At 37.5% G+C, this 11,308-nt stretch overlaps 1 protein-coding gene across 1 annotated transcript in view; it reads right to left on the reverse strand.

Annotated features, from left to right (window-relative positions):
• Positions 1-4,560, reverse strand: part of sbk1 (SH3 domain binding kinase 1) — a 31,143-nt gene extending 26,583 nt beyond the window's left edge. The window contains exon 1 of the mRNA XM_041230129.1: positions 3,303-4,560. Within this exon, the coding sequence (XP_041086063.1) occupies positions 3,303-3,340 (38 nt within the window). The 5' untranslated portion in view covers positions 3,341-4,560. The remainder of the gene's footprint in view (positions 1-3,302) is intronic.
• Between the last annotated feature and the right edge of the window lie 6,748 nt (positions 4,561-11,308).

Consider the following 11,308-nt stretch of genomic DNA (forward strand, 5'->3'; position numbering starts at 1 on the left):
CCAGTCTACTTTTTCAATGAGCCTCAACAAGAAGACTTTTCACACAGTGAGTCCCAAGGTGACCCTACAGAAAGACACACTCATGGAGGCTGCACACATTGATCTAACAAGAAACGATTTGGGACTTTGTTTTGTTTCCATTTAAACAATAACTATCAAAGTCTAGGGAATCTCCTGGGAATGAATGGCCTTCAGAGAGATGATGGGCCCCCAAGGCAACTCTTAATCCAGGACGGTTATTAATTCCCCTGGAAAGGCTTTGGGCCTTAATGTTATTATAGTTAAAGTAAAACTCACACATTCAAAATTGTTTAACATCTGTTCCATGTTTTAAGGAGATCACGCTTTCAGTCTTTTGTCCAGGGCGTTTCCACCTGTGCAGTAATTGTTCTTGTTTTCCAGCATTCTGTCAAGCTTATAATTCATATGACATTTTGGCATAAGCAAAAAAGTGAAAAGTGTTAAAGTTTCTCAATACTAGGGTGACCACATTATCAAAATGCAAAAACGGGACACCTGCCATTTCTTATGCTGGGGTATATTTTATTTATTTATTTGTTTTTACTGTTTCTCTCAAAGCGGAGGAGGGGGGCATGAGATGTCGATGTGGGTTCAGTGGTGTGTACCATGTGAAATGTTTCTGGGGGCGCACCTGGATATATATATATATATATATATATATATATATAAAAATAAATAAATGTGTGTTTGACTGGCGAGTGTAAGGCATTGCAAAATAATGCGGCAGGGGCGGAGCTATGATGCGTTACAAACAGATATGCTATGGTTTGACTGTGGTGCTAAACTGTAAGATTGCACTGTGTCTACGAATTCTAGACAAATTCAGTCCCCAAGGCATTAAGCCCCGGACTGGGACTTGATCTTTACATTTCAGGACTGTCCCGCCCAATTACTCAATACCTAAGAGGCCGATGCTGGTATGGTTGTATTTTTGGTCTGCTACTGGTCAATGACAAAATCCTTAAACATGGCGAGTGCCTGATAGAAAGCTGGGAACTAGGTTACAGGACTGGAAAGCTTAGAACGGAGTTTCAGTAGGTTAGGACAATTCCCAACAGATCCAAGTGAGTCACAAGTGAATGCGGCGTATGAATTACTGCGCGCAGGCTGAGGCATGACCACCGGACTAGGAAAATGAACCCCATCCCCGTTTGTACTGGAAGTTAGACGGAGGAGCAGCTACTCTTCCACGTTTACGAACATCAGTAAACGTGAACACTAACTGCAGTGTATACACTTCCTGATTGGACCAAATTCCAGTATTCAAACCCAGTTGAGAAAGGCTAGTGAATTGGCCTGCTGCAGCAACACAAGATCCCCTCTATTGGAGTCAGGATCTGTCTCTCTAGAGGAATTGCATTTTATGTAATGTGTTTCTAGTTTTAACCATTATGCTCAGGCATTCCCTTTCTTTCTCTCTCGGCTATGTTATTATATTGAAGATCTTTGTTTTAGGCATGAAGATCTGTCCCTGTGTTAATAAGTAAGGGGTCTCTCGTGGTGCTGTGTTAAATTCACCGTGCAGCTTGTTTTAAACATTCTGCTGTGCCCTGGAGTTGTTTACCTACAGGTTTGTCTGTATCTAGCTTTTGCACAACCACGAAAAGAAGAAATAAACAAAATCATACCCAACACTCAAAATGACCCTCAAGAGATTAATATTATCAACAACACATCTGGAAGCCACGTAGATTTATATAGCATAGATTTATATACACTACAAACATTATAACACTGTTTTGTACATTTAGTGTACACTATTTTATATCTATACCCATTTACAGTATTACACTATATTTCAACATATAGTAAAAACCTGTTTTTCAGTAAACTAAGCCACCAGCTTTTACCAGCAGTCAACCACAGAAACATTTGCCCTTTCCAATATAAGTAAATGACAAAGGCACCTTTAACAAAAGTTTGGTTTTTGAAATTCAGGTTCCACTGTACTGCAGTGTTCTTTATCCACAGGGCATGTGTTGAAGGTCGCACACAGCAACTGAACTGCATTCTTCATTTCGGGTAAAACAAAAGAAACAGGTTTAACTGTATATAAGCAACCAAACTGATTTAATTACCCCACTGTATGGTATCATGGTTAAGCCAACATGCACACCGCATCTTAATTAAAGCATTATTTAGCATTCGTCATAGTTTTCATGATTTTATCTATTTATTTATTTATTTATTTTAATCAAGCTGTCGTGTTGTAGCCGGGAAGTGCAGAATAGGTCAGGTGGACTACGTTAGTATGAAAGATTACAGAAAAAAAGACTTTCCAGAAACTTAAGATCTGAAAATGCAAGGCACACATATCCTATTAGTGGGTGTTTAAATGTTTCAGTTACTATACTTCGGGCTACTGCATCCCTGAAAGTACATATCTGTTAACCCCAACATTAACTCCCACTTCTGTAGTGTGGCTGTTTTTACACCTGTACCAGATTTTTGTGTATATATGTATATAAATTATTTGTTCTGAGGAATGTAGGGACCAAGACTAGTTAAATATGATTAAATATGACTGTATATGTGCCTTGTAAATCCAATAATTAATTAATGGTTATTTTAAATTATTTAAATAAATAAAATAGCTTCCTGAACCAAATTAATTTGCAAATGGGTTGACCCATTCTATAATGGTTCAAACCTTCTGCACAGTTCCACAATGGGTTAGTGTACATAAACAGTGGGTATACTGAAATATAAACAAATAAATACATAAAACTGTGCATACATACAGTTCAAATCCCATTACATAGGCTGCTATATTGGCATATGATGGTGTAAAAAAAATAAATGAATAATGTAGTCAAATAACTGAGCTTTTGTAGCCTATTTAAAATAACTAACCATGTTTAAAAGAGCAAATCTCAACAGATCATGCTATTTCTGTGCCTGGGTGTTGCTGTTATATTGTTGTATGCTGCTATAGGCTATGCTAGGCTACGTTTAGCTGCTATATGTCGCTTTATTGGGGTGTTCGGTGGCTTTATTGCTGCCGTGAATTCCTTTAATGTACACCTGTGTTTGCCGGACCCAATACATTAGTTTAAAATTTACAATAACAAGATATATATATATATATATATATATATATATATATATATATATATATATATATATATATATATATATATATATATATATATTGGTACCCCTTGTGCTAGGGAACTGTTTAAAAATAAAACAGCTTCATCTGAAGTCCACAAACATATTTTGAAATACAATTAAAATTAAAATTAAAATCAAACATTGTTAGCGACCCCAAATCCACTGACCTATTGGCGTGCTGTCTTTCTCCCGCATGGTCCTGCATCCACTCCCGGCGCCGAGGCACTGTTTTCCGGCTACAAGACTCGCTGCGCTCCCCTTATCTTTCCGTCTCAGGGATGGTTTAAATAAATAGCAAATCACTTGTGGACCCAATGACACCTGTATAGTTGTGATATGGCAGGTCACACTGCTCCGAACTGCGACAGTTATTATTTTCATTAAATGTACATTTGTAAAAGTTCATTTCAATAGTCTACACATTCTTCGTTTTGCTGCTGTTCATTCCGTTGATTTTAATTCTGTGCAATATTTACAAGAATTATATCACTAGCCTATTTTACTCTCAATCAATGCTTTCTTTCCGGTTAAAATACATCTTCAGCTTAAACGATACAGTTGTCTGCAGAACACTGTGCTATTACAATATATATTTTTTTGTATTTATTATTATTTTGTAAACTGTATAAGCAACTTGTTCCAATGCAGAGAAGTGTTTTTTACTGGTTTCAACCTTTTTTATTTTTCTTGGAGTCTCGAACAGTCAGTCTTGTGGTGTTGGTTGGTTGTTGGTTGTCTGTTCGCTGTTAACGCTACGACGCTCCAACTGAACTCATTGGGGTTAATGCTAATTCGGAAACGGGCTTTCTCTGTGTACAATAGTTGCAGTACTTTGTCATTCACTCAGACTGACTCGGCGACCCGTGCTGTCTCCTTAAAGTGGTTTCCCGTGCGCTGTGAAAGAACCAACCCTAACATATAAATCCACACCAGTCCATTATAATTTAATTTACCTTTGTTTTCTACCTACATCTTTCACTACCCACTAAAAAAACCCTTTTCTGTGTGTAATTATAATTAAAAAATAAATAAAAAAGCAAACAAGCTGTTTAGCTTTTGAGTGACTGTTTGAAATAACTATAATAATAATACTTATTATCACAAGAAGTGTTTTTAAAATCCCTGTGTTTTTAAACTGAATAATATTTTTTCTTCTTGGCAGTTTTCGTTTTTCCCTGTTGTCTGTCTTCTCTCCCCCTCTCGCTTGTCCGTAGCTCTCGGGGTTTTTTTGTTGTTTAATCCCTATGTTCTCCTCTTTGGATTTCATTCACCATCATTTCAATTCAAATCCTTCCTTTGTTCGTATCTGTCTCACGGTGTCCGCTTCCCGGCTAGGCGCCTCTCGCTAACATGTACTGGGTCCTATCGCCCGATGGCCGGTGAAATAAGACGTCAATCAATTTGTGTTTAGAATGCTGATAGCAGGCTTGTGCAAAATACTTAGGTACGTGTATTTTAAATGCAGTCCCAAATACTCAGAAAATGTATCAAAATACAAACTACTTTGGAAACACTATTTTTAATACAAAATACAACTGTTTTAGAAAATACCATTTGTAATAACAAAATACATTAATAAAACAAACCAAGATTTTCATAGGTCATCCAGAAAATCTTTTTTTTTGTCAATAAAGGAACTGAAACAATTAAAGTTTCAAGCTAATTACGCAAGCATGCAGCAGGTCCTTGTTTCCACCAGGGTCCCCAATATCTAATAGAGCAGTGGTTCGCAAACCTTTTTTGTTTGGCGGACCACACAATAAACAGTATAGCGTATTGAGAAATAAGCAGATTTAAAAAATCACTATAATAAGAATAATCGTAGACTGACCTTTCTTTGTTTTAATGCGATAGGTTGGCCTGTCTCTGTGAGCAAAGTTCTGTAATGATGGGTGTAATGTTAGTTTGTTTTAGCCTCAGGTCAGGTTTGGCATTCATCCTGCTACTGCATTTGGATTTCAGTGCTGCGAGTGATGAAAATCCCATCTCGCACAAGCACTTAGTAGCAAATAGCATCAGAAAACGTACTGCTTGGTCTGCAAATTCGGGGTACTCTCTGATTCTCTGAATCCAGAACTCTAAAAATGAATGTCTTTTAAACTCAGGCCTAAATGTTCAGTTGCAAGAAAGCGCAATAAGTGCTCTGAATGGATCATGAATCCAGTTATTGGTTTCGGTGTCTACTGAAAAGTAATCTTCAGTCTGTTGTTTGAGAGTAAGAAGGCGTTCTTTAATGTTTCGCTTTCCAATCCAAGCCCGGATTAACCAGTGTGCACTAAATGCACTTGTACAGGGCCCCCCGCTCAAAGAGGGCCCCGGTCACTGAAAAAAAAAAAACACAATACTCATTCAAGCACCTTTCCGTTTGTACCTCAGGGGATGCTGCTGTAGTTTAGTTATGCGCATGAAAATAAACACAAAGGCACTATATCAATATTTTATTTTAGAATGTCTGCTGCTTGAAAATACGAAAGCGGTTCTGCCAAAAGAGAATTAATGAAAGAAAAGCAACAGCGGGGCAAAGACCTGCTCTGCAAAAAGCCTAAACTGAGAGTCAACAGGTAAAAGACACTGACCTTGGAACTGGCGAACCATCAATCTGTGTTGATGAAGTCTATGGCCCAGTACAGTCTGAACAAGACAAGCTGAAGCAAGGGGGCCTCTCCTAGAGATGTTTGAAACAGGAATAAACTGAGCCTGATGCTGATGCACATGGTGTTCTTTTACAAAACTCATCGTCAGATTCAACGAAATGGCAAGTAACTCATGAAAATGTATCCAAAAGTACTGGATTGATAAGGGCCCTTCCCTCTGCCAGAACCACAACATAGATTTAAAGGCATTGCACACGGGGCGATCAGTCGTACAGTCGCTATGTGTCAAAAGATATTTTCAGTTGAAAGTTAATAAATGGAGAAACAGTTACACGAGAGTGGCTTTTGTATTCCCTGTGATTCGTGTGCAAATTATTCAGACAAGAAGCATGCCTTTTGCAATGGATTCAGTGATTGGACCCATTCTACTTGCTAGATTATAATGCACGAGAATAGCATTCACCACTGATCCGCCATGATCACTTACATTAATCGATGTCAAGTATAGAAGTCTATCTAATGATTTTGGCTTCCTGATCAACTTTGCAGTGTTCCCCAAACCAAGATTTGTTCAGCAGCTGCAGCTTTGGTTTCAGAATATCCATCTGATCTTGAAGCAAATTTTCCAGATGAGATTGATTAATTCTCTGATTAACTTTTTGAAGCAACTGAAGGCTTGCCAGCTGGAATCAACTTTTACAAACTTGGACAGCGCTCTTTGTGTTTACCTCACTTTGCAAATTACAAATGCAGAAGCAGAATGATCATTCTCCAAAATGAAGAGGATTCAAAACTTTGACCTCTCAACGATGGGAAAAGCCAGATTGAACATGCTCACCTTAACGTCCATTGAGAGCGACTTGACGAGAAAGCTGGACTTCAGTGACATAATTGAAGGCTTTGCTATCCTCCAGTCCCGGATAAAACCTCTAGTCAGTATGTGGAAGTAAGTACATTTTCACCTTGATTTACCTTGAGCTTTAAGTTGTACTGATTTGTTGGGAACCCTTCCGCAAAGTAATGACATTCTAAGAAAATAGCCCTGAATATTTTTTTGATTAAAAAAGAGAATGAAGCACATATAAAGAAACCCTGTTTTTATTCACAGAATCGTTTGTTTAACTTTTCTGGTGTACAAGCACAGATGTTCCAACGGGCATCTACTGCTCGTGACGCTAATGCTGGAAGCCGATTGGCTGACAGTACTGAATTTTATTCTGTTTTTTTAATTTGAATTTGTTGTATAAATTTATATCATTAGTTATTATCGCTATCATTATCATTAGTATTTATTCAGTTTCTGTCCTGGTCTTTACACTACAGGCAGTGAGTAACAAATATACCACTTTCACACACAAATACTGCCAATGTGCCGCCAAAATTCTTTAAAATACCCATTCACACAGCACGAAATTGCACAATCTATGCTGGTAAAATACCGTTATTACCCTTTCACATAGGCAAAGAGATCTTGTGAGTACAACTTTCAAATCTGTCAGTCAACAGATCGTTGTCATGGCAACAGAAACAAGCCCAACAAATATGCAGAATATTGTGATTAAGATGAGATGAGATACTATATATATATATATATATATATATATATATATATATATATATATATATATATATATATATATACTATATATATATATATATATAGTTCATCATATGTGTTATAAGACGAATAGACTAAAGTAAATGAATGGTGCCGGAGGACTGTAGTGTACTGTAAACTTCCCTGTGCTCGCTTTGCGAAACAGGAGCAGATATATATATATAACTTCACCCCTGCGCAAATAATTATAATTAAGTCGAGTGTATTAAAAGTTGCAGGCTTGTCAGCCATAAAAAAAGCTGTCAACAAACGTGTTTTTATATATAATATATTTTATTATTATTAATATATATTAATAATTTTTAAAATTGTCGACAAACACATCTGTTACCCCCCCCCCCCCCCCCCCCCCCCCCCGATCACATTAACTGGATTTGCTCAAGGTCTGTGCCGTATCTGTTTAGTAGCTGTCACTCCTAGAATTGCAAAGTTAACAATTCCTTTACTTTCGGTTTCCAATTACTACCTCAGTCTTGATCAGCCATTGTGTTTGGAAAAAAATGAAAGCGTGTAACACCGACGACAAAAATACCCAATAGGTCTGGTATACAGTCACATGTGATGTTGACTTTCAATCCACACCCACTATAGCACTTCAGTGTCAGTATAGCCTTATACACAGGCAGTTATGACAGTTCAGTGCTGTCTCTGAACCACCTTAAAATATGATGGTTCTGTGGCGGTATAGGCAATTCACACAGACCAAAAGCTGCTTCAGTGGTGGTTCGGAACCGTTATAAATCCTCTGTGTCAGATCAGGCAACCCTGGGCACAGGATCCCATTTATGGTAGTGCACAGGGCCTCAGAATAGGTTAACCCGGCCTGTTCATATTCTGACAGAAAACTGTCCTGGTTTAGAAATGCCCTTTCTTTAATCAAGTTTCTTGATCATTGTATTGACTTTGTCAAGCACGTCCTATTCAGTGACTGAAACTCCCTGCAGCCCCATCAGCTCATTTTAGGCGTGTGAATATATCTGCTAGGCACACCAATCATGACAGCCAGGATGAATCTTCAACCCCCCAGAAATTCCTTATTCAACAACGTGAGAGAAAATGTCAGCCACCTGCAACACTGTAAACTCCCACCCAAACCAATGTAAGCTCTGACATGCAAGCGGTTTGCTTTGCTGCCTCCTAAGCACACCTTTCTCTAAAAATCAGTCAAACACATATCTAGTTATGATTGGGCATAGTCCTTGTCATTTTTACACCAGATTCAGCCTTTTACTCCTTTTGATTGGACAAATTTTGTGCATGTATTGTTCAAACCCACATGCGATGAGATGTCAAAGATCAATATATAAATTATGGCCTCTGCTAATACTAGCATTACGGGAAATGGAAAACAGAATCGCTGATTTTTATTTTGTTTATTTTATTTTTCCCCTCCATTTGTCCTACTGCCTTTAAACCAATGTTTCCAGCAGCCACACCAGGTGTACCAGTAACTGTGCAATCTAAAGCCCGATTCGCAGAACTAAAAATCATCATATAAACAGGTGGCTTCTGAATTTTTACTGACATCTGTGAAATTTAGTTCTGTGTGAATCGTCCATTTCTTTTTATAAGCACCAAAAAATACAATTAATAAAACCCGAAAAACAGAAGCTCTGGTTATAAGGCACGAGGCAAAGCCAAGTGGCTTTAACCACCCGGGGTGTGTGATATTAGAGTATATCCCACACCCTGAAGTGCCTTATTGCACTTATAAAAAGGGTCAACAAACTAAATTTAAAAAGAAACGTAAAAACATATTTCAATTAACAAAGTGAAGTGATTTTTATTAAATATCCTTCCGCCTCTGACCTAAAAAATAGTCCCTTAAAACTTAAAAAAAATTAAACCGAAAATCTATTTTTTAAATTTTTTATTTCTTTCAATAAACATTGATCTGTTTAAAAACAAGAAGCAATAATTATAGATGTTAAATTGAACACTGCCATTGAAATTGCAGCTTTAAAGATTTACAGGCCTTTTTTTTTTTCATTCTGAACAGTAGGTGGCGCTGCAGCAAGTGATTTCAAGCAACATCACACAGACCTTCTTTGCCCTGTTTGGCCATATTTAGTTGCACAACAAAACAAACCTTTCTCACAAGACCTGCAGCAGTATCAGGTGAAAAGTGCTAGGGAAGATTTCTTTCTTTCTTTTTTTAAATAGTCCTTTGTGATCCAGGAGTAGTGACAGGAGGTATCCATGCCAGATTTGCAGTACTGTATCTAGTGGCAGAAAATATGTTTGCATTTTGAAAAAAAGGACACCCGATGCCCAGGCAGTGGACTTCTGTGTATTTTTTTTTCTTTTTCTATGTCCCAAAGCTGTGCTGCTGTAAGTTCGATGCCTACAGTATTACGTTTTTTTTTTTTTTTTTCACCACTTGAATAAGTGTTGGTGTCTGATTCAGACTCATCCAAAATCTCAGAGTTTGGTTTTCTAAATAATCAAACTTGATATACCTTATCCGTAATCTGTATTGCTAATTTAAATATGGCTACTGTTTTGTTTTTTCTTCAAAATTAGTGATTAGTCATGTTTATTAATATAAATTTAAATATACAGTCACTACCTTTTTAGTTTTTTCAAAATTCTAGTGGTGTAGGGATATCTACAAGTGATTCGCCCCTTTTTGAAAAAAGTTTAAACCCATGGGAATATGCTGTAATATTCACACCCCCATGTGACCTGTTTTGACCAGTCAGGATAGAATTTTTAAAAGACCCATTTATAAGGGATAACACGTGACAGGGCGCGGGTTGTGTTGCATTAACAAAGCTGTATGTTAATGTAACACAAACCCTGGAGTGTGCTATCTCGCTTATAAAACAGACACAATAATACATAGACAAAATAACATTGATAAAACTAAAGCAAAACAACATGGTCAAAAAGCTTAAATCATTATGTACTATGAAATTAGCTGGCGGGTGTGTTTTGGGCTATCACAATGGCTGAGGCAAAAATAATGGTCGTTACTTGGGTCAACTTATTAATAAACTGTCAAACGGAATTAACACAGCGCCCCTACACACGTTAAAATGCAGCAGCACTATATAATACATGCACATTATTTAACAGAATGGTGAAGCAACTCACCAGAATGGGAAACATCAAATTGCTCAGCGACTTCAGGTTGTGTGTGTTGTTTTTGTTTTTTAAGAGATTGAACAATTTCCAGCTGTGTAGCATGCCATTTTATAGTGATGAGGTGCACTTGTAGAAATCGTAATACAAAACAATTCAATGAAAGATTTAATTAACCAATCAATGTCCCTAAAGACACTCTCATAATGATAAGTCGCTTTTTTGCAAAACAGTACTGTATCCTTTGTGAACGAATCACTATTGGTGCCAAGAAGGTGTTCTTGTAAGCAAAGTTCGTGTTCTTTAGCCGGAGCATTTACAATGAGAAAAAATCAGTTTCACCAAAAGGGTGTTCCCTTAGGCGAAGTGTTCTCTTAGGAGTTGATCTTATATGCAGAGACAACTGTATGAGGAATGTTATGCAAATGAAGTTGGTACCTAATTAACATACCCCGTGCAAAAATCAGAAGGGTTGATGTGGTTGGAAGGAGTATTTTCCGTCTAAAATGGATCAGCCTGTTTCAAAGAGTCCTAATGGAAATGGGTCCTAATTTGGGCCTTTGAAAAGAGCAGTGGTGTAGTTGAGGGTATACACAGGTGACGGTGTTTACCAACTTTTAATTTGGACAATATAGCGTTTACCCACTTCTCATAAGGGATACAGAGTTTACTCACTTCTGCTCTCCTGTAATATGCAAATCCTGGGTTAAAGACAAGATATTTTAATGGTGAGCGTCTATGTTGTGTTGCTGTGCATGAGACTGACAGCTGACAGCTCTGTCAGAACTGTGGCGAGCACGGGGGCATGACCACTGGAGTGTATGTGTGTGTGTGTGGCTTGTGTGTGTATTTTATAATTTTTTGTTATTATTCATAA

The sequence above is a fragment of the Polyodon spathula genome, chromosome 26, assembly GCF_017654505.1.
Source record: "Polyodon spathula isolate WHYD16114869_AA chromosome 26, ASM1765450v1, whole genome shotgun sequence".
NCBI classification, from domain to species: Eukaryota; Metazoa; Chordata; class Actinopteri; order Acipenseriformes; family Polyodontidae; genus Polyodon; species Polyodon spathula.